The sequence below is a fragment of the Gopherus flavomarginatus genome, chromosome 2 (assembly GCF_025201925.1).
Source record: "Gopherus flavomarginatus isolate rGopFla2 chromosome 2, rGopFla2.mat.asm, whole genome shotgun sequence".
NCBI classification, from domain to species: domain Eukaryota; kingdom Metazoa; phylum Chordata; order Testudines; family Testudinidae; genus Gopherus; species Gopherus flavomarginatus.
In genome coordinates, this window is record NC_066618.1 from 117,485,369 (window position 1) to 117,513,296 (window position 27,928).

Here is a 27,928-nt window from a genome sequence, read left to right on the forward strand (position 1 = left end):
GAGCAATTTCTGTTCCATTGATCTTTTTGACTGTTCTAAGTTTTCAAAAGCAAAAATAATTCAGTTCCCATTTTACTGCAGCCCATGCACAACCCACATTGTCAGAAGAAGTTAAGAAGTACAAGGCTTGATTCTAAAGCTGCTCTCTGGGAAGAACTTCCACTGACTTCAGGCCAACGGGAGTACTGAGCCCAAAGCAGTTTCAGCATCTGGACGTCACAGAAGATATGGGAATTTTATATATAAAATCATATAATCTGAGAGAGACACACACAAAAGTCCACATCTGATTCTCCCATGTATAGTGTAATCAATCAAAAAGTGCCAAAAGATATTACAGGGTTTTGTGCAAATTTTTGGAGATATCCTATATAACCTCCTATGTAGTTTAGAAAACCCACAATGCAAATTAATGTATTAAAAGTTCAGCAGCAAAGAATCCTGTGGCAGCTAATAGACTAACAGACGTTTTGGAGCATGAGCTTTCGTGGGTGAATACCCACTTCCTCAGATGCAACTTCAGAGCGCTTTTCAGCAGAATGTATCAAATTCAAGATTTGGAGCTTATGTTCATATTGCATTTATATGGTAAAGACTATGTTCTCTAATCCACCAACCATATTCAGTATTTCGACAAGAATTTTTTTAAAAAAATCATGATTCACAGTGTGAAAGCTAAAATATGTACATGTTTTCATTGCTATAAAGGGATGGAAACTTAAACGTTAATCAGTGGCTGACCACCAAGATTTAAGTGCGCAGACCAACAATCTTTCACTCAAAAAGATTCCTATCTTTATTTAATGTAGTATTTGTGCTTATGGAATGTAAATTACATAAGCATGATGTAAGTTTGGATGTTATTTATTGCATTATTTTATAGCAATTTCAGATGCCATAAATCTGAATTAAAAAGTAAAGGCGGAATTGTAAGATATGACTGAAGTAAAACCAATCAAAATTCTCCCGCATTGAAGGGGTTTGGATTTTCTATTTGCAAATACCTAGAATATAATATAAATAATATATTTAAATCCCCTAAACAAAAACATTCACGCTCACACACACAAAGCGAGGCATGGAGTAGACAGAGTACTCAGCCGCATTCTCTTCTGCCTATATAAAATCTATAAAAGGGAAATGTAATCTTACCATAATCTGTTTGGAGGAATCTGGGCAGGTATTGCGCAATCTGTGTTCTTCCTTTATGAGAACTGGCAGACCCTAAATCACCAAATCAGAGTTGAGTTGTTAACACTTTACAATTTAGCATTCTACTTCTCGAGGATTCCATCAAATAGTCAATAACTTCACACGGGTCTGGACTTGTGCCCCCACATAAAATTCTAGCATTTTGTGATTTCTTTGGTAGGTGCAATTTTTTACAATCGACATGCTTCAACATTGCTCTAATAAGCGCCACACACACACACACACACACACTAGCTCCTCCTCACAAAACACACTTTACCTTTCTAGCTTGCTGTATAATAAATATACAGCTGAACAAATCAAACAATGAATTTTGGAAGACAGTGAAATATTCCACTAAGCACTTTTCTAAATTACAGGTTGGAAATAACTGTTCTAAAGACCGTACTATATATTCTTCCAATAAACGTTTTTTAGCTAAGTTCCCTGTAAGCTGCGCAGCAGCCTATTTATTGTCGCGCAGGCGCTCAGGGTACCTGCCTGCCTGGGACCTGCCGAAGCCAGAGGAGAGTGTCCCTCCCCAAGCCCCAATCCAGCCCGGACCTGCCGCAGCTGGGGTGCCCTTCCCCCAGCCGCAACTCAGCCTTGGACCTGCTGTGGCCAGTGGAGGGGTGGCCCGACCTCAGCCCTAGCCTGGACCTGCCGCAGTGCCCCTCCCCCGGCCTGCCATGGCCAGGGAAAGGGTGCCTATACTGCGGCCTCAGCCCTGGAACTGACACGGCAGGGAGAGGCGCCTCGTCCCCACAGCCTAGATGCTACTGTGGGGAGAGAGAGCCTGGAGGAGTCCTTTCTCCCCGTCATAGCCCAGGAACACCCTCCTGCACCCCAAACTTCTCATCCCCAGCCCCACCCCAGAGCCCGGACCCCCTGCACTCCAACCCTCTGCTCCAGCCCTGAGCCCCTCACCACAGAGCCCTCACCCCCCAACCCTCTGCCCCAGCCCTAACCCCCCACCCCTGAGCCTGCCTCCCCACCAGAGACCTCACACCCCTGCACCCCAATCCTTTGTCCCAGCCCTGAGCCCCCCTCCCACACTTTGAACCCCTCGGCCCCACCCCTACCACATGAATTTTGTTATGTGCACCACTATGAAGGACATGTGTCTCACATCACCTCCATATTGGTGCACATACAATTCATTCCTCACATGTGTGGGAAAAAGTAGAGGGAACACCGGTTTTTACCTGTATCTCAGTATAACTTACTTTAACTTCATCTGGTGGTTTCATTGGAATGTTTCTCCTCTGCAAACAAAGTTAAAAATTATATTCAGCACAAGCAGAGATTTTCGTGTACAATATTAAGTATTTCTAAACCCTTTACACAAAATACAGATTAAGTAGTTTTAACAAACATTTTTCACATACTTGCCATAGCATCTGGGTGCTTAACAATTTGTCATTTAGTTTAATTATGATTGAATTTTTTATATCGCTTCTCCTCCCCATACACCACTTTCATATGTATTTACATTTTATCTAATAATAAATCAGCATCTGACTTCTCTAGTGCTAAACCTGAAAAAACTTCCTTCTTTTGTAATGCACAATAGCTACAACAGACTATTATATTACAATTTTTAAAGATATTTAGTAGTATTAAAGCTGAATCCACTGGCACCAACATAGTTGAACTGTATTTATAATGTAAACTGACCATTAAGAGTAAGGGCTTAAGCCATTCTAATTTGCAACAAGATTTCAACTTGATGTACAAGTTAATAGCTCAAAAGGACTTTTAAAGGTGTATATTGAACAGTTTCTTTTTATATGTAGAGAAAAGATTTCTGGTCGGCTTTGCTTTAAAGATTGTTTCAGAAGCTAATTTTAAAAAATATTTGTATTTTCTCCCTCCTGGAAATCACGGTATATACATATACACCTCTACCTTGATATAACGCTGTCCTTGGGAGCCAAAAAATCGTACCACGATATAGGTGAAACCATGTTATATTGAACTTGCTTTGCTCCACCGAAGTGCGCAGCCCCCCCTCTCCCCGAGCACTGCTTTACTGCGTTATATCCAAATTCGTGTTATAGCAGGTGACATTATATCGAGGTAGCGGTGTACTAACTTTTCATAATAGTTTTCTAGAATAAACAACACAAAGATACACAAAAAGATTCCTATGTCATACGTTGGCAGAAAGCCCAAGAAAAAAAGTTCTGTTTTTTGTAATTATGGTTCTTTGAGAGGATTACCCACGTGGATCCAGAGCATGTCCTGAAGGAAGGAGCCCAGGATCCAACATCTGGCTGTCTCTCTCTGTATCTTTGGGCTTGTGTGTGTGTGTGAGAGAGAGTGTGTGTGAGAGAGAGACTGGAGGGGCAGAGTCGCCCCCCTTCTCTCCTCTCCCCTCCCCCCCAGATGTGCTCAGCTGGTATGTATGATACTATGATACACCCAGATGAAGGGCCCAACAAAAGCATAACAGAGAAACAGGAACTGGTTGTCATAGGGGTTTCTTTAACTCTCTCCTCCTAGGGGAAACTTTTTTGTTGTCTATATGGTTACAGACATACTTGCTGACAGGTATTTTGAAATTAATTATCAAAATAACTGAAGCCAGGGTGGATAAAAATCAATGATTTAAAAAATAAAATAAAAACAAAATCAGATTTTTTTGATAAAATGCTTTTTAAGGAAAAAACCTATCTAAAGATAAAGATACATTATAGCTCAAAGATATTTCATCATGGAATAGGGATTATAAATTCTAATTCTATAGTATGAGACAATATATTCATGTAATGTTTAAGAAAAGTTTTGTAAATGAGTTTCAATAGTTTATAGATTAAGGACCCAATTTTATGCGGTTTCAGGGGTTTCTCTATAGATTATTTAGGTTAATCTTTCCATCTACCCAATGGGACTCAGCGCTCAGTCTAGAAGATACCATCAGAGATGCTTAGTTTTGCAGTTCTCAGACTGTGGATTTGTATCTCCAGAGATAACATGCTTATTAACAGTAAAATGTTTTTAAATAAATGCATAATATATAGAGGTGAGAAATAACAGATCTCAACCCTATTGTCCTTCTGCAACTTTGTGTACACAGAGTCAGTCCCTTACTTCTCTCTAAAAGTGCAACGTTTCAAAAAGTTCAATGAATACAAGATTGTTGGGGTTGGAATAGATCTGGACAAGAAGTCTGAAGATAAATGTGAGAAGGGAGGGACAAGCAGTAGAAACAAAAGTGAAACTGTTTGAGCAGCATATTCCAGAAGTCTTGAGGTCTTTCTGAATGTAGCCTTCATTGATTTGAGATCTACCATACCATTCTCTCACCAGAAGGGAAAACCTATAATGGCAGCAGACCGTAAAAGAGACCCAGTTTGGGAATAATAAGACAGGCATGCGTGCAAAATGCAAACAGTACAACAACGCAATACAAGGCCTGTTTGCCTAAATGAAACAACATCATGAGACGTGTTCCTTCTCAGGAGGAAGCTGCGTTGAAGATGATTAAAAGAACTTGTCTGAACATGCACGATGTTCAGGTTGGTAAACTTTTTCATTACATACTTCTTTCTTAAGGACTGCCTGTCTTTCTTCTGGACTATTCTTGAATTCTCATGTCTGAACAAAAAATATAGTACACCTCTACCCCGATATAATGCGAATTCAGATATAAAGCAGTAAAGACGTGCTATGGGGGGGTGAGGCTGCACACTCCGGCGGATCAAAGCGAGTTTGATATAACGCGGTTTCACCTATAACGCGGTCAAGATTTTTTGGCTCCAGAGGACAGCGTTATATCGAGGTAGAGGTGTAGTTACTCTATGGATGCAGATGCATTTTAGATGCAGTTGTGATAAAAAAATATATAGCTGAAATAGGCAGATCTTCCTTTAACAATTTCACCTTTAAAGAAGTACTGAGTGTCAGTGAATGCAATGCGTAATACTAAATGAGCAGTATGGTAATAATAATTAAATAACTGCATTGACTTATTTTGTTTTGGAGAATCCATCCTCAACATATAGGATTCTGAAGACTATCCACTTTCAAGATCAACATCATTGTCTACAGTTTCAGAGTTATCTGCCAATGATAGTGTTTCAGTCACATCATGTATGTAACATAACCACAGTCTATCACCTGTAGCAAAAAGAAAAAAAAAAACAAAACAACTGCATCATCCAGAAACAACCATAGATAAGTTTGTGATAAGAAGCAGATTACAAAAAAAGAGTTAATTCATGAAAAAATTGCCCGGTTTATTTATGCAACACTCTCCTTTCTGTATGATTGAGAATCCCCACTTCATTAACAAGGTTCAGTCATTAAGACAAGGATATGGTCGACCCAACAGAGGAGATGTCGCAGGCAAATTGCTGGATGAAGTGTATGAAAGAGAAATTGAGCTGTGTGCAAAAGGTCTAGAGGGTAAAATTGTTAACCAGCATCTTGATGGCAGAAACAATGTCCACAATGATCCTGTTGTATGTGCTTGTGTGACAACAGAAGAAGGGAATGTCTTTCTTACAGAAAGAACTGATACATCAGGAAATGCACACGCAGCAGAATACTTACGAGAAGTAGCAATAAAGCTATAACAAACTGTGAAAAAAAATTCAAATGTCTAGTACACAGCTTGGTCACAGACAATGCGGCAAATGAATCCAAGATGAGAAGAAATTATTTAGAAGAGAGTTCCAAGCTAATAACATTCATTCAGTTGCAGTGCTCATTTGATGCACCCCCTAGCCAAAACCTTCAGTGTTCCAGAAGTAAAGGCTAATGTTGTTGAAACTGCAAAATACTTCCATAACAACCACTTTGCAGCAGCTGCTCTGAAAAAAGTGGGAGGAAAGAAGCAAACGGAGTAGTGCACTGTTTTGAGCACTATAGCAAGAACTGGCCTAATCTGATGACAGTTCGTGAACAAAATCGTAAAAAAAGAGATGGCACTGTCACAGCCAAAGTTCTCAACATTGGGCTTAAGAGAAATGTTGAACACATGCTGAGTACCCTGAAGCCTATTTCTGTAGCCTTGAACAAAATGTAGGGAAATAGCTGTTTTATTGCTGATGCTGTTGACATTTTAAAGGAACTTAGTGAGATTTTAAAAAGAGAAATTAAAAAGAGAAATATGCAATGACAGAGTTAAATTATGAGCATTAAAAAAACAAATGGGACAAGCACCATCTCCAGCTCATTTTCTTGCAAATATTCTCAATACTTGGTACCAGGGTCAAACCTTAACTGTTGAAGAAGAGAAGAGGAGTTGGCTATGACATGGACATCCAGCAATCATCCCTCCATAATGCCAACTATAATAAACTTCAGAGCTAAGGGTGAACCATTCAAGAAATATATGTTTGCTGATGATGTTTTAAAGAAAGTCACACCAGTGAATTGCTGGAAGACGCTTAAGCACTTGGATTCAGAAACTAAGTGATAATCTCACTTTTAACAGCAGTAGCTTCTTCTGCAGTGTGGAAAGAATATTTTCTTCCTTTGGAGTAATTCATTCCAAATTGAGAAATAGTTTGGGGCCCGAAAAAGCAGGAAAGCTTGTTTTTCTTTTCCAGATTAAAACAAACAGGAAAATGAAAGGGAGGACAACTGAGTTAGCTGCAGAAGCCAATATTTTAAATTTCTCATGTTGACCTGGCCCACACAGTTGATTTTTTTTAATATTTCATTTTAACTATTTTAGTTTAAAACAATTTAACAAAAACAAACCTTCTTTTAAAAAAACTTGAATGTTTAACTAAATACAAAAATTCATATGCTTGTTTTATTAAAATATTATGTTTGCAACTGAAGAAAAAAAATCCAGAATACCTAACGTTGTTGTTTTAGTTAAATAGAACAATTTAAATGTCTGTTTGGTGATGTTCTCCTCCTAATATAGCATGGCAAGAAAATCCTCCAAATATTAATGATTAACTTGCTGAACTGGAGGTAGGTCACCTCCCAGTGACTTCATAAATATCTGCTTCAACTACCTTTGGTAAATGAAATAACCAAACACTCATTCATTTTCTGGTATAGCTGTAAAACTAAACTGAAAAGTTTTCAAAATAAATCACTTTAAATATGTATAGTGTACACTTTCTAAAAATGAAATCTACATCTATCTCTGAGTTGTGAAGAATATGTATTAAGGTTATAACCAGGGCCGGCTCCAGCTTTTTTGCACCCCAAGCAGCAAAAAGGGGGGCAAGGAGGGAGCCATGATTGGCGGCACTTCAGCGGCTGCTCTACCGCACTGCTTCATTCTTCGGCAGCAATTTGGCAGTGGGTCCTTCTCTCTGAGAGGGACTGAGCAACTCACCGCTGAATTGTCACCCAAGACCTGGACATACCGCCCCTTTCCATTGGCTGCCCCAAGCACCTGCTTCCTGCGCTGGTGCCTGAAGCCGGCCCTGGTTATAACCACCAACAAAAATGCACTTTTATGTAGAAATCCATGATTAAATTCAGTCTTCCTGACTACTGATTTAAATCAAATGCACTCTGAATGAAACTGATGGGATTATTTAGTGTTATTTTGAGAAAAAAATGCAGAATTTTAAAATACTGTGCACATAATTTTTAATTTTTGGTGCAGAATTCCCCCCGGAGTACAATATATAAACTATAGAGAAAAACAATGCCCAAATGAGCACAAAAGGGGGTGGAGGTGGGGGGGGGGGGGGGGGGCGTGAGAGAGAGAGAGAGAGAGAGAGAGAGAGAGAGAGAGAGAGATGACCAGGGAAGCACTGAAAACACAGCACTGGTTTTTCTGTGGCCAGGCAGGAACTGAAGGGTATTTAAAGCCACACACCCTTTTTAGTAGAGGGTCTCACACTTTATTACTTCTGTAGGCCAAACTCATTGCCCATACTAGGGGCTCCTTACATTCCTCCATTCCCCCTGCCCCACCCTGCAAAAAAGCTCTCTGTGTGCTATCCTCCCACCTCCCTCTATTTCAGGGATGCTGTCTCCCTGCCACACACACACCTCCTCATGCCAGGAGGCTCTGTGTGCCCCCCATGCCAGGGTCCCCCCTTTTTCTATCCCCTTGCCAGGGGCTCTGTATGATCCCCCATTTCCCTGTTCTGGTTTTCACCAAAATCAACAGGGTTCTGCCCACTGACACCCAGAACGTTGTGTGAAATTTTGGAATTGATTAGATGCTGTGTTCAGAAGTTAGCACTTTACAGACTAAGAAAGAAGTGCGCACTTAGTTTGGTCAATAACCTCAGATCCTGTGCAAGGAGTAGGAGAGGGGAGGATTTCAATAAATGCTGCTTGCTGGAAACATCTGTGCTTGCACACTAAAGGTTTGTCTCTCTTAGAACACTGCATCCATATGGGCAATTCTTGAAAGCAGAGTGGTTTTCAGAGTGTAGATAACAGGAAACCATTTTGCAATTCCTTGTTAGACTGTTTTCTCATGGCTGTGTGACTGTTACTTCCTATTAATGCTGTATGCACACAAAGGAAGAAGTGATCTCCAAATATGGTGCATCTGGAAGACAACTGCAATTTCTTTAGACATTTCAGGTTGCTTAAAAATGGACATTGTTAGTAACCCTGGTAATACAGAGCCCAGCATTTACATGGTAATTGGTTTTCCAAACAGTTCCTCATACTGTTTTAACATTATGAATAACTAATTTTTCCACAAAATATTGTGTGTTTAAAACAGCTAAAACATTTCCTGATAAATTAGACACCTTTTAATGATACTTAGAAGTGAATGCTTAGGGATGAGAATAGGACCATCCTTATGCTGATTAAACTGTTTGATTAATTTCACTTCTGCATAACTGGGACCCACCTGCTTTAGCTGATAAATGGTTTTGGAATGATCACCACCAGTAATCTGATCCAGAAGATCATCCACTATTTTCTTACTGTAACTTCCAGAATCTTTCACAAATTCCTGTAAGCTAGAGGAAATGAAGTTAAAGAATATTTAATCAGAAACTCAAAACGGTTGCATTTACTAAGATGAAGCTTGTGGCTTTTAAAAGGATTGACAGTTTAATGGAAAGTAGCAGCTTTCCTCTCCAGAAAGTGATGGCTTTGCCACTGCTTCCCATGCAGACTGTACAAACTTGAAATAAGAGTTTATCAAAGATAAAAAAATTATAGTTTGCTGTAACAGCATCAGAAACCTGAACAGGTCTGAAAGTAACATGCAAGATCTAAATATTTTACATTTGGCTTCATTAAAGAAATACGCAAAACTGACACAGAACATATTTTCTATATTTTTTTCTATATACTTTTCTAGTAATAGAAGAAAGAAAGAACAGTGATATTTATATAATGAATTATACCATTACTTTGCAAGATCACATGTACTACCACAGAAGAAATATGCCAGGCATTATTCACACCCCGGGCTTGGAAATTTTGCCCTTATCTCTGGATGTTAGACGCTTCTCTCCAGCTACACAGGATTTACCAAACTTTAGTACAAACTGCTGTTAGAACTTTAAATATTTGTTCACTGAAAAATAATTTCTAGACCCCATTATTTCTGTCACAGAAATACCTGCCAATTTGACCCTGTAAAGCCTTTTATTTCAGCACCCAAACTAGCAAACTTTAACAATCTTTATCACTTTACAACTTCAAAGTGTGGTCAACCCTTAAGTAAGCAGGCCTTGTAACAGCCTTGTAATGTAGGTTAATAAATTATATCACCACTTTAAACTTGGGAAAATTTAGGCAGAGAGGTTTGCTCAAAGTTGCACGGCAAGCCAGTTTTGGAGCAGTTATTAGAAATCCAGGAGTTCTGGGCTCCTACTTCATCTATGCTTGGCCCATTAGTCTGCATTGCCTCTCTGTAATTTGCTATGAAAAAGCACTATGGAATATTATCTCGGCTAATCTAAGAAAAAATCTCTTTTCACAAAGGAAATAAGACAGGCTTAGATTTCCCTGTTAAAGAAATGCTTACCTTAAGGCACACTGTATCCCAGTTTCATCACCATATGCTGAATATAGCAGTTCCATTTCATCTGATTTCAGATCATGAAAGATAGAGTTGTTTTGCATTGAAAGTGCTGTACTAGCACTTGTAAGAAATGTGACTAGAATGAAAAAAAGGAGAAAAAGATAGGAAGTTATCTTGAGTGTAAAAGCTCATCTGGAAAGAAAGAAAATCCTGTTTCCTTCCTGAAGAAGGTATAGAATGCTACACTGGTCCAAGGTCCAGTTCTTTTATATCAAGTCCTGACCTATACCAATGCCAAAAGGACACTGCAAGACCACAGAACCAGTGAGACTATTTTAAGTTTGATTTTTATGAACCACTGGGGAAAAAAAAAAAAATCACGATTATGCCCCTAGAAAGCAAGACATTTATTGTTATCCACAGGGCTAAAACATTTATATTTTTAACTGGCCATTCACGAAATATACCACCTAAAAACCACATTCTGTTGACCACCTTGTTTTCTTTTGCTAATTTAATTCCAGTATGATTTAGCTGAAACCAATATTTTTATTTGACATCCACAACTTCAATTCCAGACTTCAGCAAGAAAACAAAGTATTATGAGGTGTTAGTTGCCAAATCATGGCAGACTGAAAACTACTGACAAGTTTTACAAAATTAACTTAAACAAACAATGAACCACCCCCACTTTACTACAGATTTAATAAAGTGACACTTAAATGTTAAATCCAATCTCCTATGACCTGCTAGGGCTAAACATTTTGGCTGACCAGTAGACATTTTTTCAGCATCAGTACGTTTTATCCAAGCAATGCTAACTGCCAAATCATCAGAAAGAAGTTATTCACTTGGGTGCAGTAATGATGATTCTTCGAGATTTGTGTTCCTATGGATGCTCCACTGTAGGTGTGTCTGCATCCCTGCACCGCTGATCGGAGAACTTTGGTATCAGTGTTTGTTGGGCTCGTGCATGCACTCTGTGTCTCCTTGTGCCTTGCCACGAGGCTAGCCAGCGTGCGGGCTAACCATCCTCAGTTCCTTCTCTACTGCCGAGTCATAAATGAGAACTCAAAAATAGAGGGGAGAAAGGCAGATTGTGGAGCACTCACAGGGACACACAACTCAAAGAATCATCATAACTGCACAATGTGAGTAACTACTTCTTCTTCTAGTAGGGTCCCTATGGATACTCCACCATAGGTGACTCCCAAGCAGTACTTCTGGAGGGCTGGGACTTTGGAGTCGGGTCGGTTACAGATGACAGCACTGTGGAGCTGAAGATGGCATCAGAGGCAGAGTCCCCAGTGATCACATAGCGCTCGGCGAAGGTGTGGACTGACAGCCATTTTGCCGCTCTGCAGATCTCTCAGATAGGGACATCCTCAAGGACAGTGACAGATGAGATCGCTCTTGTGGAACATGTACGTATCAAGTCTGGAGGGGTCATGTTATGAATTTGGTAGCACTAATTGAATTCGAGACCCACTTGGAGAGTCTTTGGGCTGATATTTCTGAGCCCTTAGAGCTTTCTGCCATAGAGAGGAATAGTCTAGAGGACTTCTTGAAGGCTCTTGTCCTATCAAGTAGAATATTAGATGTTAGAAGATCCCTAGGGTATGCAGCATGGCCTCCCTCTTGTCTTGGTGAGGCTTGAGGTAGAAGATTGACTGATTCATATGAAAAGAGGAGATTACCTTAAGAATGAACTTCGGATGCAGTCTGAGTGTAATCTTGTCTGGGAAGAATGCTGTGTAATAGAACTTCTTGTACTTCCCTTGAACATGAGCGTTCTAGGTGCTGGAACCATGTGAGAGCCATGTTTTGATGCAGAGAATCCCCAAGTTGGGATGTATGGTTTGCCCTTTGTCCTGTGAGAGGTGGTGAGGAGTGGTCAGAAGGGAGATCAATGGGCACACTGCGAGCGGCATCAGGTAAGGGTACCAGGTCTGCCTTGGCCAAGTAAGAGCAATCCGGATTAGGTGAGCACTGTCCCTCTTTACCTTTAGAAGGACCTTCAGCAGAAGAGGAAACAGAGGAAAGGTGTAAAAAAAAGGTCCTGGTCCCAGGGGAAAAGGAGTGCATGGCCCAGAGAGTGCTGTCCCATCTTGTTCTGTAAATGGCTAACAGGTCTGTGGATGGTATTCCCCACCATATGAACAAGTCATGAAGTACTGACAGGTGCATCTCCCGCTCATGGTTGTGTGGTAATTTGCAACTAAGCTTGTCCAGTATCAAGTTCTGCGTACCTAGGAGGTAAGCTGTGGACAAGGTGACGTTATGAGAGATGCACCAGTTCCATTGCTTCTGTGCATAGAGAGGGCAACCTGGTCCCTCTCTGGCAGTTGATGTAGTTCATATAGGCTATGTTATCTGTTAGGATTTTCGTATGTGATCCTGCTATCTGTGGAAGGATATAGGCACTGACATTCCAGACCGCTCTCAACTCTAGGAGATGGATGTATAGGGATCTCTCTCCGCAGGTCGAGGAAGTTTTTGATCCTGGTAGGTAGTGACAGGAGGTTGTCCAGACTGTCTCTTTTCGGTCTGTAAAAGAAACTGAACCATAGTTCTGGGCATCGCATATGGAGTCTGGTGTGTGATATCGCAGCTATGCTTGCCGCCATATGCCACAGGAGTTGTAGGCAAGAGTCTGGATGGTATTTGAGGACTGCATTGAGCTATTAGTGAGACCAGGGATAGGAACCTGTCTTGAGGTAGGAAGGCTTTGGCTTGTAGAGTGTCTAGGCTGGCCTTGAGGGTTGACTTTTGGGTGCTGATCTGAAGGGCCAGTTTTGTGAACCAGTTTAGTTTATTGTGGCATCAGTGGCTCAATGAGCCTCCTGGAGCAACCGGGCTCTGAGGAAACAATTGCCCAGGTAAGAGTAGATCATTATTCCTTGTGAGTGCTAATGAGCAGTTACCACACAGAGAACTTTGGAAAATACTCTGGGGTTGATGAAAGTCTGAAGGGGAGGACTCTGTAATTGTCATGTTCTAGAGTAAATCTGAGAAATCATCTGAGAGCCGGTAGCATTGAAATATGAAAGCAGGTGTCCTGTAGGTCGAGGACCAAAAACCAGTCTCTCTGTTCCAGTGATGGAATGATTGGCAATAAAGTGACAATCTTGAATTTCTGAGCCTTGACAAACTTGTTGAGAGCTCTGAGCTCCAGAATAGGTCTCCAACCTGCCTTCCTTTTGGGTATTAGGAAGTAACAAGAGAAGAACCCCTTGCCTCCTAACTACTAACTGCAGGAGTCAATCTATTTCCTGACACAGCAGACTTTCGTGAGAAGGGTCCCTGAAGAGGGACAGGGAAGGGTATTGTGGAGGGGGGTGGAAAGGTGAAGTGGATGGAATATCTGGATAGGATAATCTCTAGGATCCATGTGTCCAATGTTGTGTGCTCCCAGGCACCGTGGAACGCTGCCAAATGGGTGCATGGTCACAGACAGTAGTGTGGAGTGGTGCTGCAGCACCACAATCTGCCTGTCAAAAGTGGTGTTTAGGGGCAGGGGGAGGGATGAAGATTGAGAACGAGAAGGTTTACACATTTAGTAAATCTTCCCTTTTTCCTTTGGGGCTCATAGTGGCACTGTGATGGGAATTGAGATAAATGGGCCTGTGCTGGGATTGGGGGCTAAAACATCTTTTTCCCCAGTGTGTAGATTCCCAGTAACCTGAGGGTGGCCCTGGAATCCTTCAAGATGTGAAGAAGGGAGTCAGTCTTCTCAGAGAAGAGTTTCACATCCTCAAAGGGGATGTCCTCCACTATAGTCCGCACCTCCTTTGGGAATCCCGACAGGTGGAGCCATGACACCAGTCTCATCACAACAGCCATGGAAATGGACCTGGAAGCTGTGCAGGTGGTGTCAAGAGCCAACTGCAACAATGTATTTGTCACCCGTTGCCCCTCCTGAATGATGGCCTTAAAAGGATTCCCGAGAACTCTGCAACATCTTGTCAATAAAGTCATGTAACTTACTATAATCCGTGTAGTCATATTTTGTCCTGTCTGGTAACTGGCAATGAAATTGTAAGGCGGATGAGGAATATGGCTTCCTATCAAAGAGATTGAGGCATTTCCAGTCTCTGTCATAGGGTGTTGCCCTGGAATTATGTTATCGGCCACGAGACTTTAGTGCATCCACCACGATGGAACTGGATGGTGGGTCGGAGAAAAGGAACTCTGATTCCTTTGTGGGGACATAATATTTCTTGTCTACCTTCTTGCACATTGGGGCTACCGATGCTGGGGTTTGCCACATCGTTTTAGCCGGGTCTAAGATCGCTTCATTGATTGGGAGGGCAATTTTTAAGTAGGACTAAGAGTGGAGATTGTTGATGAGCTGGTGGTGCATGTCTTTGACCTGACTTCCTCCAATGGCATGTGGAGGGTATCCACTCCTCTTTTCACCAGCTTCTTAAACAGGCAGAAACCATCTGCCATGGATGGTGGTGAAGGCATGACCTCTTCATCTGGGGAAGAGGAAGATATGGCTTCAAGTGTTATCTCATCCTGTGTGTCCTCTTCTTGCTCCTTAGTTTCTCGAGGCTCTGAGGCCCTAAATGCTGCGGATGAGGGAGCGTGCCTGGAGGGTTGTTAGGCGATGCTTGACACTTGCAAGGCAGGCTGTTTCTGTGCCACCCAGAGGTCCCAGTATGGCGGCATATGGCCTGGTGGAGGTGTCCATGGGTGGCCATACCAAGCCTGCTGGTATATTTCCAGACACTGTTGATCGTGGGTCTCATATGGAGCTCGGGAGGAGTACTGTTAAACCCCATCTGGATCACTATCTGATCCCTAACTCGATAGTGAAGGAGTATGACATGATTGTGGGGATATACACTGTGCTACTAAAGTTCTCCGATCAGCAGACACACCTACAGTGGAGCACTCACAGGGACACTACTTGAAGACGAAAACGTATTTTATTCCCAAGAAAACATTCAAACGGATGCAGCTTTAGAAAAAAATTTCTATTGCAGAGGTTACATTCAACTGAACAATAATGAAATCAACATAGCATTTTAATACTGTTATTTTCATTAAGTTTGCTTTTTGTTTTGATAATTAACATTTGCATTCAGTTCAAATACAAATACTATAATTTATAAAAACAGCTAACTGTACCAGAAATGTGGAGACAGAATAATCTGGAATTATTTGCTTTCTATAGTTTGATCAAGCACTTACACTAAAGTTAAGCTATTTTCTTTCTACAGATTTACCTTTGTTTCTTCGTTCATCTTTAAAGCCCAGTGTAGTGAAGCCAGGTAATAATTTGCTTGACAAAGAACTCAGATCCACTGGGTGAGTTTCTTCCTCTATAATAAATTTGATTAAATAAAAAATTCGTATTATACACTTAATGATCTTTTCAAAATACCTTAGGTATAAATTTCATATACTTCTACTTATGGAATTAAGATTAAATAATCATCATGAGTATTTCGATACTTGTCACAATGATAGAAGATGAGACAAAGCTGAACAAAAGTAAAACATAATATTAAATGATATGCATGAAGTACAGCCACAATAATCAAAGTTCTTGTTCTAATTTTCAAACACATTCAATTCAATATAGCTAAATTTCAATCTTTCAACCACAAGTTTGGTTAGTTTTATTTGTTTTTTTAAGTGCACAGTATAACCTTAACACTTCCTCTTGCCACAAGAGCTGTAACAGTAAGGTATTACATCATGCTTCAAGTTTTGTATGCTTCCAAAAAAACCAGAACCTGTAAAATGAATCATGTAAACAGTAACATGTTTATAGAGAACAAGGCTACAATGAAAAAATAAGAATCCTAAATTAATGTACAAATTGTAACTGTGATTATGGGGACTTGACTTTATGCTAAAGTTGCATAAAAACTGTTTCATTAAAATAGTCAGCACAAGAGATGCTGAATGTGCACTGTTTCCATACTTAATGAAAAACACATTATTATACTTAAAATGACCTCACTTCACATTAAGAGATTGGGTCATTTGTCTAACTTGCCAGAGATGTGCTGTCCCTTTAAGGACTAGAGATTTACCAGAGTTACCAGCTACAGCAGCTCCATAGCACATCAGCATGGGTACCTTAACCTTCCCATCCTTCCCATCTCTTCCAGTTACTTGGGGGGTGGATATTCATACCCACATCTGTGCAGTAAAAGCCTTCTCTTTTACTTGGACCAGGCTGAGCAGCACTCATCCTCTTGCCCTCCGTAGTTAAAATACCAGGTTTCATCATAATCCACTGTGGGCATTATGCTAGTGGCTCCTTTTTCAAAGGGGGGTGGGGGTGGGCGTGGGCAGGAATTTTTCCCTCACTGTCAGATTGGCCAAGGTGAGGTGGCTTTTTTCACCTTCCCCATAGCAGGCTGGGGGCTTAGTGGGCAAAAATCTAAAGGTTAGGCGATGATGTCACAACTTATTATGTAAGCTTGGGGCAGATGTCCAATGCAGGTACTACACAGGGTATGAATATGGTGATCAGATAGAATGGAGTGGGAAAGGATTTAAAGGAGGTATTCTTTAAAAGAGTAGAAAAAGGTGGGGGGAGTTCAGGACTCCTATGAGTGGTATGGCAGGGGTACCCCCTATTTTACAGCCCTCTCTTAACCCTCATTTGGGGAGTAGGGGCACAGTGGGTTGGCTGGGGAACAGGATCAGTAAGGGGGGCAGGGTGCCTGCCAGCAGCCCCCTGGGTATATGTAAATGATGATGGGATTATCTGCACTGTACAATTCTATCTGCTGGGTACTCCCAGACATTTAGGAATAAAGCTGCAGCCTAATTAAATCACATTCAGTGTCTTCTTTCCTTCCAGCACTGCCGGACAATGGCATTCTCCTTTATAGTGTCACAAAGATGTACAACAACATATTGTCAATATTAGATTTTATAACCCTCCAAACTACTATAAGCAACTGTTAGATCTCCCTCTGTTGGTCTTAGCTTTCACCCCTCTCTGGCCACAGCACTTTGTCTAGCGAAAGTTAGCAGACAAACCCTCAAATGCCTTCCTGCCTCCTGCTTTCACCAGCAGCCTGATCTGGCTCCACTGCTCACCAGCAAACTCTCTAAGCTCCCTTCTTCTGGAGCTTCCCCTTCCTGAAGCTCTCAACCCAGCTCTGCTCTTCTTCTGAGCTCTCTCCCCATTTCTGGACCCTGGATTCTGAACTCTCCCCGGCCTTCGGGCTGTAGCTCATTTATAACTCCCAGAGGCAGCCCCACCCTTCTCATTGCACCAAATAAAGGTGCACCTGGACTGAAACAGGAGAGCTGGACTCTGTTTCATTTTAGGGGCCAGCTACCCTGTTACACCACAGTTACCATTAGAAATACATTGTTAAAAGAACTAAACACTTACCTTCTGCTTCCGGATCTGATGAATTAACTACACTGAATAATAAAGATCCATCTCCATTCTTTTTCAGATAACCCATCTGTAAATAGAAGTATATTGATAAAGGAGTAGCCTTACACTCATCGTTATAACTCAAAACAATCCAAATTTGAAACACTGAGATTTTAGTTTACATAGGTTTCTTTGAAAAAATTTCCTAGCTGAACCTGGCTTCTCTTATACTGCACTTAAATAGCCTTTTTCAATAAAAAGGAATGTAGAGTCCTGGCTGTACAGTAACTTCCTTTTAATGAATCCTTCAAAGATTGAAGACGTCCTTTGGAACAAATGATACTTTGTCCCTTATCTGACTAATTCTTAACTCAGACCTAAAACTTGTAAGAGTGAAATCCTGGCCTCAATGAAGTTGATGGGCGTTTCACTAATGACTCCATGGGAGCCAAGATTTCACCACAGGTGTCCACGCTGCCAAGGCTAGACTGCTCTTTGTTCCAGTAAATGCAACCATCGTGCCCATCCTCCAACATATCCATTTCCAAATCCAGTGCGAACTGCTTGTTTTCACATCTCTCCAACACTTGCTCCATCCTGTGTCTGGGACATAATATCTTCCTGCTCCCTTGCCACTCACTTCACCCAACTGCTACAGAATCACAGGACTCAGATGAGCTAATTCATCTTTCTGTCTCTAAGTCTACCCGCCCTGTAAATTTAGGACTTCAGTTCTCCTCTGGTTAAAGGAAACAAAACACTTACAATTACTTCAACTGGTGCTGAATCAAGCCCTTAGGGGAAAAAACTATAATCAGAGGATCAGGACTACTTGAGCATACATGTCTGACTGTCTAAAGACAAGCTATGATCAGGAAGAGGACTGATAAACAGGATTTACAGAGACACAATCACATGTTGATGACAGAGTAAAGCAGAATTACTACTTTGCTTGATCTGAACCAAAAGGCCAAAAAGCTGCCTCTTGCCCATATCTGAGGGATGGGTGCTCTTTCATTCTTCTACTTGGAACTTACCTGCTGCTATTACTTTAAATCTCCAATTAAATATCCCTCTCTTTCTAGCTCATGATTTTCTTTCTTAAAGTACTTGAAACGACTCTAAGAAGTGCCACAAAGAAAATTATTTCTAAATAGTTTATTAAACTCTATATTACACATAATGAAATGAGTGATGCACACTTGGAAGGGGGAATGCACAAGAAAAGACGGTTACTCACCTTTGTAACTGTTGTTCTTCGAGATGTGTTGCTCATATCCATTCCAATTAGGTGTGCGCGCGCCGCGTGCACGTTCATCAGAGACTTTTTACCCCAGCAACACTCGGTGGGCTGGCAGGTCGCCCCCTGGAGTGGCGCCGGCATGGCGCCTGATATAAACCCCTGCTGGCCCATCTGCTCCTCAGTTCCTTCTTGCCGGCTACTCCGACAGTGGGAAAGGAGGGCGGGTGTGGAATGGATATGAGCAACACATCTTGAAGAACAACAGTTACAAAGGTGAGTAACTGTCTTTTCTTCTTCAAGTGCTTGCTCATATCCATTCCAATTAGGTGATTCCCAAGCCTTACCTAGGCGGTGGGGTTGGAGCGAGACGTTGCGGAATGTAAAACCGCTGCGCCGAAGGCGGCATCGTCTCTAGCCTGCTGGACCAGTGCACAGTGTGATGCAAAGGTGTGTATGGAAGACCAGGTGGCCACGCGGAAGATTTCCTGTAGGGGAACATGGGCCAAAAACGTGGCAGATGAGGCTTAAGCCCGAGTAGAATGGGCGGTAAGAGGACCCATCGGAACATGGGCCAAGTTGTAACATGCCCGAATGCAGGATGTCACCCAGGATGCAATACGCTGGGAGGAGATTGCCATGCCCTTCATGCGTTCGCCACTACCACAAATAATTGAGGTGAATGGCGGAAGGGCTTGGTCCTCTCAATGTAGAAGGCGAGAGCCCTTCGGACATTTAAAGAATGGAGCTGTTGCTCTCGTCTCGAGGAATGCGGCTTTGGGCAAAAGACTGGCAGGAAGATGTCCTGGTTAACATGAAAGGCGGAGACGACCTTGGGGAGGAATGCCGGGTGTGGTCGCAGCTGTACCTTGTCCTCCTGGAACACAGTATATGAAGGGTCCACAGTCAGTGCTCGAAGCTCCGAGACTCGTCTAGCCGAGGTGATAGCGACTAGGAAGGCCACTTTCCAGGACAGGTACAGCAGCGAGCATGTGGCTAAAGGTTCGAAAGGGGGCCCCATGAGCCTGGTTAAGACAAGGTTCAGGTCCCAGGTAGGGGTAGGCCGTTTGACCTGTGGGTATAGTCGCTCCAAGCCCTTGAGGAATCTTGACACCATAGGGTGGGAAAAAACTGACTTGCCAGCCTCGCCTGGATGGAAGGTGGATATAGCCGCTAGATGTACTTGTAGAGAGGAGATCGCCAATCAATGCTGCTTGAGAGACCACACGTAGTCCAGAATAGTGGGGACTAATATGGAATGTGGAGAATGGCCGTGCTGGTTGCACTAGTGGCAGAAGCGCTTCCATTTCGCGAGGTAGGTCGAGCACGTCGAAGGCTTCCTGCTACCCAGCAACACTTGCTGTACTGCAGCGGAACAGCGCAACTCCGACTGGCTTAACCAGCCAGGAGCCATGCAGTCAGATGGAGGGACTGCAGGTCCAGATGGTGCATCATGCCGAAGTCTTGCGTGATCAGATCCGGCCAAAGAGGCAGGGGAATTGGGTCTGCCAGGGACAGGTCGAGCAGCATGGTGTACCAGGGCTGCATCGGCCAAGCCGGAGCGATCAGGATGAGGCGGGCTCTGTCTCTCCGGAGTTTGATTAGGACTCAGTGGATGAGAGAGAAGGGTGGAAAGGCGTAACAAAGACGTCCCATCCATGGGATCAGGAACGTGTCCTACAGGGAGCCCGGGGAGCGACCCTGTAGAGAGCAGAACACCTGGCATTTCCTGTTCATTCTGGAAGCAAACAGGTCTATGTGGGGAAATCCCCACCTCCGGAAAATCGAATAAAGGACGTCTGGACGGATGGAACATTCGTGGGATAGAACGGATCTGCTCAGGTGATCCGCGAGGGTGTTCCATACTCCCAGGAGAAAGGAGGCCACTAGATGTATAGAGTGGGCTATACAATGGTCCCACAGGCGTATTGCTTCCTGACACAGTGGGGAGGACCGGGTCCCGCCCTGCTTGTTGATGTAATACATGGCCGTTGTGTTTTCTGTGAACACTGCAACACAACGGCCGTGTAAATGGCGCTGAAACGCTTGGCATGCCAATCGGACCGCTCGCAGCTCGTGCACATTGATGTGGAGCGTCAGTTCCTGTGGCGACCAGAGGCCTTGTGTGCGCAGGAGCCCCAAGTGGGCACCCCAGCCCAGTGAGGACGCATCCGTTGTCAGGGACACGGAGGGCTGGGGGGGGTGTGAAACAGCAGGCCCGCACACACTTGAGATGACGTTGCCCACCAGCCGAGGGAGCCTAGAACATCCAGTGGAATCGTTAGGATGGTGTCTATGGCGTCCCTGCCTGGCCGACAGACTGACGTGAGCTAGGTCTGCAGCGGGCGCATGCGCAGTCTTGCACGCCTCGTGACGAAGGTGCATGCCGTCATGTGCCCCAGGAGAGAGAGACAAGTATGAGCAGAAGTGGTCGGAAAGGCTTGCAGACTTTTGACCAGGGAGACTATGGCTTGGAACCGGTGCAGGGGTAAACTGGCTGTCGCAAGATTGGAGTCCAGCATTGCCCCGATAAACTCTATCCTCTGTGAAGGCACCAGAGTGGACTTGTCGGGGTTGATGGTCAAGCCTAGACTCACAAACAGCTCCCTGATGGTGGCGACGTGGCCGAGCACCTGCGCCTCCGAAGTGCCTCGGATAAGCCAGTCGTCGAGGTAAGGGAAGACGTGACTACGACGACGGCGCAGGGAAGCAGCGACGACCACCATACATTTGGTGAAGACCTGAGGGGCCGAGGAGAGACCAAAGGGAAGGACAGTAAACTGGCAGTGATCCTGATTTACCACAAAGTGCAGATACCTCCTGGGCGGAGGATAAATTGCAATGTGGAAATATGTGTCGTTCATGTCGAGAGCAGCGTACCAATCTCCGGGATCCAGGGAAGGAATGATGGTTCCTAAGGATATCATGCGGAACTTGAACTTCTTGATGAATTTGTTCAGTCCTCGCAGGTCCAGGATGGGTCAGAGGCCCCCTTTTGACTTGGGGATTAAGAAATACCGGGAGTAAAAGCCCTTGCCCCGTAACTTCTCCGGCACCTCCTCTATAGCTCCGATGAAGAGGAGCTTGCAAACCTCCTGGATGATAAGTTGCTTGTGAGAGGGGTCCCTGAAGAGGGACGAGGAGGGAGGATAGGAGGGGGGTGGAGAAATAAACTGAAGACGGTATCCAAACTCCACCGTGCGTAGGACCCAACGGTCCGAGGTCAGCTGGGACCACGCCGAAAGGAAAGGGTAGAGGCGGTTGAAAAAATGAAGAGGATCCAGGGAGGGGATTGGTATACTGCTCTCGGGCGCACCCCCAAAAGTTTGCTTTAGGTCCCTGCGGTGGTTTGGTGGACCCAGAATTGTTAACCCCTTGAGGTCCCGACTGACGTCTGCGGTTCGGGCAGCCTCGTCGCCCAGCAAGATCCTGTCTCGGTCGAGGCAGGGGGTAAGGGCGCTGGGTTGTGGGCAGAAGGACCGTCTCTGAGTCTGGGGTGTGTGCATTCCCAGTGAACGCATGATAACCCGATTGTCCTTCAGACTCTGTAGTCTGGGATCTGTCTTTTGTGAGAAAAGACCCTGCCTGTCGAATGGCAGGTCTTGGACTGTATACTGTAACTCGGGTGGTAGGCCGGAAGCCTGCAGCCACGATATGCGACGCATGGCTACACCAGATGCAAGCGTTCTGGCTGTCGAATCTGCGGCGTCTAAGGATGCTTGCAGTGTGGTCCTGGCAACCCTCTTCCCCTCCTCTAGGAGAGCTGAAAACTCCTGGCGTGAGTCCTGGGGAACTAATTCAGGGAATTTGCCAATAGCCTCCCAGGTGTTGTAGGTGTATCGGCTCAAGAGGGCCTGCTGGTTTGCCACACGGAGCTGAAGGCCTCCCGCAGAGTAAATTTTGCGGCCCAGCAAGTCCATGCGTCTGGCTTTTGGCGCGGGAGCTTGCTGGCCGTGGCGCTCCCGTTCGTTGACCGATTGTACCACCAACGAGCAGGGGGCAGGGTGCACATAGAGGTACTCATACCCCTTGGACGGCACCATGTATTTTCGTTCCACTCCTCAGGCTGTGGGTGGAATGGAGGCCGGGGACTGCCATATGGTGTCTGCCTTGGCTTAGATGGATTTGATGAAGGGGAGGGCCATCCTGGTCGGTGCTTCTGCTGATAGTATGCTGACCACCGGGTTTATATTTTGGGCAACGCGCCGTAGAAGGTCCTGATGTGCCCAAAGATCAGTCGGCGGGTGCCCCGATGATGATGTGCCCGCTACTGCCTCATCTGGGGAAGAGGAGGAAGACAACCCAGGGATGAGTGGTTCTTGTACGGAAGCCTTGTCCTGAGGGACCTCCGTCTCTGGGACATCCTGCTGTGCAAGGGGATGCGCAGGGTCTTCCTCCATACCCGAGGGAGGAGGCCGGGTGACTGTGGCCTCTGGTGCACGGTGCTCCGAATGGCTGGAGCATGCTGGGCCCATTGGCTTGCCCTGGGCTTGGTGGTAGGCCCAAGGTGTCCAAAAGGACCATCGTGGTGGTCCATGATCCGGGTGGGCCTGTGCATCCGAACCCCTGTAGGAGGCGCTGTCTGTGTGTGGGGAGGCGGAAGGGTGACGTGATGGCCATGGAGGAGCTGAGGTTGAATGGGCCAGGCCTCTGCGCCCATAGAGCTCGCCTCTACGCGGTGCCGGTGAGCGGTACCGGGAGCCGTAGCGGTATCTCGATTGGGACCGGGACCTGCTACCAGCTCGGTGCCGGGAGGTCGACAGGTGCCGTGTGTCGTGATGCCGGGATCGGCTGCGGTAAGAGCGTTGGTGCTGCGATCTGGACCGGTGCCGAGAGTAGAACGACGGTGACCGGGATCTTGAGCGGTGCCGCAAGTACGACCGGTGCCGTGGGGAACGGTACCGGGACTGCGAGCGGCGCCAGGACCTTGAGCGATGACGAGGTTGAGAGAGTGGTCTCTAGATCTGGAGCGGGACCGACGGTGCTCAGTGGTGCCCGGTGAATGTGGTCACACCATGGTGGGCTTGCCCAGCCACTGAATAACCCGCACCGGCGGTGCCGGGGCAATTCGGGCTCTGTAAGAGCGATGAGGTCGCGCGCCACGGAGAAGGTCTCCGGTGTGGATGGCGCGACGAACTCAACCACAGCGTGTGCTGGGGAGCTGAGAGGCACCGGACTCAACGGCTCCTGAAAAGCTGGAATCAACGGTGCGGAGACAAGCGGTGCCGCGGCAGATGACGGTGCCGGGCGGTCCGGTTTGGAAGCACGCTCCGACTGCGGCGTAATTGTAGGTGCCGCAGGAGCCTTGTGCTTCTTACTCCTCGGTGAGAGGGAGCGGTGCCGGCTGGAGTGTTGGGCCGGTGAAGGGTGGGGGAGCGAAGCCCTTGTCGGTGCTGGGCGGTCCGGAGCGGAAGAGATGCTTGGTCCCGGTGCCGGAGTCGGTGCCGAAGATGGAGGAGTCAAAGCTGCCTCCATCAATAGCTGTTTTAAGCGACTGTCCTGTTCCTTCTTTGTTCGGGGTTTAAACGCCTTGCAGATCCAGCGCTTGTCCGCAAGGTGGGACTCGCCTAGGCACCTCAGACAGGAGTCGTGCGGATCTCCTGTGGGCATCGGCCGATGACAGGCCGCACAAGGCTTGAAGCCCGGGGAACCGGGCATGGGCCCCGGTACCGGGGGAGGAGAAGGGGTGAACCCCCGATCCTCTTTAACGATATACAGAACTATAAAAAACTAACTTTAAATACTAACTAGAACTACAATAAAAGACCTATATACACGATACTATACAGGAGAGTGAAACGCTAGGGAGGTGGAGAACAGCTAGCCGTGCTCCACAGTTCCAACGACCGACACGGGCAGTAAGAAGGAACTGAGGAGCGGATGGGCCAGCAGGGGTATATATCAGGCGCCATACCGGCGCCACTCCAGGGGGTGACCTGCTGGCCCACCGAGTGTTGCTGGGGTAAAAAGTCTCCGATGAACGTGCACGCGGCGCGCGCACACCTAATTGGAATGGATATGAGCAAGCACTCGAAGAAGAATGATACCTCCATGTCACGAAAGAGCAGCAATCTACACCAAGAAAGGGTTTGAGGGCGGGATAGCATTGGCTGCAGCCACTGGGTCTGTACTAGCCTGTATTAAAGCCTGGGCCTTAAAAGCTGCACATATGGAGCAACTTACTCCTTCTCCGCATGCTCATCCCCTCTTCTTGTGAGCTGGTTACATTCTGCATCAACTAGCCCTCTTCAAAGAGTTTACCAACTGGCTGTTTCACACAGGACTGCTGCTGCATGTGGCTTTCAAAGGTCTATCTGGAGGCTTCCAAAGAGCCTCAATTCCCAGTATGCCCTTCTAACGACACAATGAAGCAGACAGTCCAGTAGGAAACTATAACTTCTCTCCTCTTTCCCCCTTGCTGAATAACTTTGCTTACTGCAATTCCTCCTAACAGTCAAGGAGATAAGATGCAGGAAAGTAAATAAAGTTCAAGTTACCAACTATGCCCTCATCCCTATTATCCAAGTTCTCCAGCAAACCTTTCCCTTGCAATGACCACTAAATGCAGAGAAGCAAGATAGACTGGGACGGGAATGGGGGATACACATGCACCCCGGACCTTTTCAACTAAAGCCATCTCTAGGAACTCCTGTCATCCTATGACATAGGAGAGATGGTGGTGTGGAATGGAAAATGAAATTGAAGCTTCACTACAATGTTAAGTCTGCACATGATAAAATTAAACAGTTGCTGTAAACCTCAATGTCTGCCTCAATAGAGGACTGGAGCTACTCAGGACTCTGATATAAGCAGAGAGTCCTGCAGTCTTCAAAATTTCCCAAGTTGCTATTTCCTACAGCACCCACACAACTCACAGTACAACCTTGAGTAGCACCTCCTGCCCCACCCACCCCACAAAAACAGCTTGTTACACCTACCCCACCATCGATGCCTGGGCAAACTTGTCAAAGTCACAAAGCCAGGCTCAGCATTTATGTTGGGCTTAGTGGCAGCTAATGAAAAAGACCCCCTAAATGATGTAGTTGACAACTACGCAGCCTGTAAGCGTACCCACATATGCCCATATGTTATAACTGAACCCCTCTAATCTCTGGGGCCAGGTTCAAGACAGTTTAGCCTGCTGTTAGTACCCGAGGCTCATCAACACAGCCAGGTGCAGATGGCAGGGTATGTTCTTCATGTAGCGTCACTCAAGAATGTGTTGTGTGTGGTGAGCAGCAGTCAGCAACTAGAGAACCAAAAAGAGTTTGGGAGGGAGGGGCATTGGGATCTCTACCTAAAGTAGGAAGTTAGGAATATGTAAAGATGAACTCCAAAGGGGGAAAGAATTCCTAATAACCCTCAAATACATACTAACACTAATTTACCTCCAGCTACCTGTTAATGTGGTAGACAAGAAGAGAATCCTGCCACTATGTTACAGTCATCTCTAAGGGTAAGGACTCCAAAGCAGCTAACCTAACTATCTATTTTCTCCAGGTGAAATTCCACAGGGGACTGACATGAGACCTACATGCCACTTAAGAGCCACTGAAACCATAATTAAATGGCTTAAATGGGACGTAAGTGATACATCCTTTTGCTGGTCTTCCATAAAAGGTGAATTTCACCCGCCACAGACTTCATGACACTCCGGAAATGTAAATAATATTCATAGAACTTATTTCTTGTGATGTGACAAATATTTACAAGTCAGACACTATGTAAAATGGTAGACTTGACCATGTTGTAGACCTTGCTGTTTGGTAGATATCTGTTGATCCTGTCTCGAGCTTCATCTGCTGCATGCTCCACCAAGGCCAGGACATGTTCTTCAGCAGTGCTGTCTGTTAGACTGCATGCATTTCCTTCAGGTTCAAATATGCAACTAAAACAGAGTACAAATTGTTCAAATAAAAATGGAACCAAACCCATTTTCAAAACAATAGCAAACTGAGTTTTGTGACTACTAGCTAAGTAGTGCCAACATTTTTAAAAATTCAGTCTTCTTCATAGGGTCAATTTGTCTATATGTTTAAGTCTCGCATGTGATAAAAGTCCTATCATAACTTTGAAGTACTGAAACAACTGAGTAGACAAAAAAACAACTTCCTTCACGATTTTAGTCATTTCTATATTACTATAAACAAGTGAAACATCTGTTTCATATTAATCAACATCCAACACATTCTTGTTTCTGAAGGCAAGTGTGAATTTTAAAGTTTACTTTTCAGTTGAATCCTTTTAACTAAAATAGCTACCAACAGCTAAATACAAATGGAAGAACCACGAACCATACATTAATGGAACAGAGGACACAGTTCGAGCTACTTCATATATAAATGTAACGAAGTGTAGAAAGGGAATGTTGTGGAAGAACAGACAGAATGCATCATCTCTGTATTATATAAATTTTAAAAGAATAATTTTGGGTCTAAGAGGCTTATGAATTATGAGGTCACTACGGTACCATGAGCCATTTCTCAGGTGGTATGTAAGGTGCTGTGTAAATTAGATTTCAGGATGGATAAAAACCAGTAAGTAAAAATAAATAAATAAGAGTTTTTTGATAAAATGCTTTTCAAGGGAAAAAACCTAGCTAAAGATAGTTTTAATTATCATATATTATAGCGCAAAGATATCTCATCATGGAATAGGGATTATAAATTCTAATTCTATAGTATGAGACAATATATTCATGTAATGTTTAAGAAAAGTTTTGTAAATGGAGTTCCAGTAGTTCATGGATTAGGGACCCAATCTTATTGGGTTCCAGGGGCTTCTGTATAGATTATTTAGGTTAATCTTTCTGTCTACCCAATCGGACTCAGTGCTAAGTCTGGAATATACCATCAGAGATGCTTAGTTTTGCAGTTCTCACACTGTGGGTTTGTGTCTCTAGAGATAACATGCTTGTTAATGTTTTTAAATAAAATAAATAAATAGAGGTGAGAAATAGCAGCCCTCAACCCTATTGTCCCTCTGCAAATTTGTGTACACACAGTCAGTCCCTTACCTCTCTCTAAAAGTGCAACGTTTCAAAAAGTTGAACGAATACAAGATTGTTGGGGGCGGAATAGATCTGGACAAGAAGAAGTCTGGAGATAAAGGTGAGAAGGGAAGGACAAGCAGTAGAAACAAAAGTGAAACTGTTTGAGCAGCATATTCCAGAAGTCTTGAGGTCTTTCTGAATGCAGCCTTCATTGATTTG

General features: G+C 44.4%; 1 protein-coding gene across 6 annotated transcripts in view; it reads right to left on the minus strand.

The window, feature by feature from the left end:
• BRD9 (bromodomain containing 9) overlaps positions 1-27,928 on the minus strand; it is a 64,936-nt gene that overhangs the window by 5,680 nt on the left and 31,328 nt on the right. For 3 of the 6 annotated variants that reach the window (XM_050938208.1, XM_050938207.1, XM_050938204.1), the window contains exons 8-14: positions 26,473-26,605; positions 17,490-17,565; positions 15,352-15,447; positions 10,121-10,253; positions 8,990-9,101; positions 2,418-2,456; positions 1,153-1,224 (exon numbers count right to left, since the gene is read on the minus strand). In XM_050938208.1, coding sequence (XP_050794165.1) covers positions 1,153-1,224; positions 2,418-2,456; positions 8,990-9,101; positions 10,121-10,253; positions 15,352-15,447; positions 17,490-17,565; positions 26,473-26,605 — 661 coding nt within the window. Of the gene's footprint in view, positions 1-1,152; positions 1,225-2,417; positions 2,457-8,989; positions 9,102-10,120; positions 10,254-15,351; positions 15,448-17,489; positions 17,566-26,460; positions 26,606-27,928 lie in introns of all 6 variants that reach the window. The other 3 variants (XM_050938206.1, XM_050938205.1, XM_050938202.1) reach the window with 1 other exon arrangement.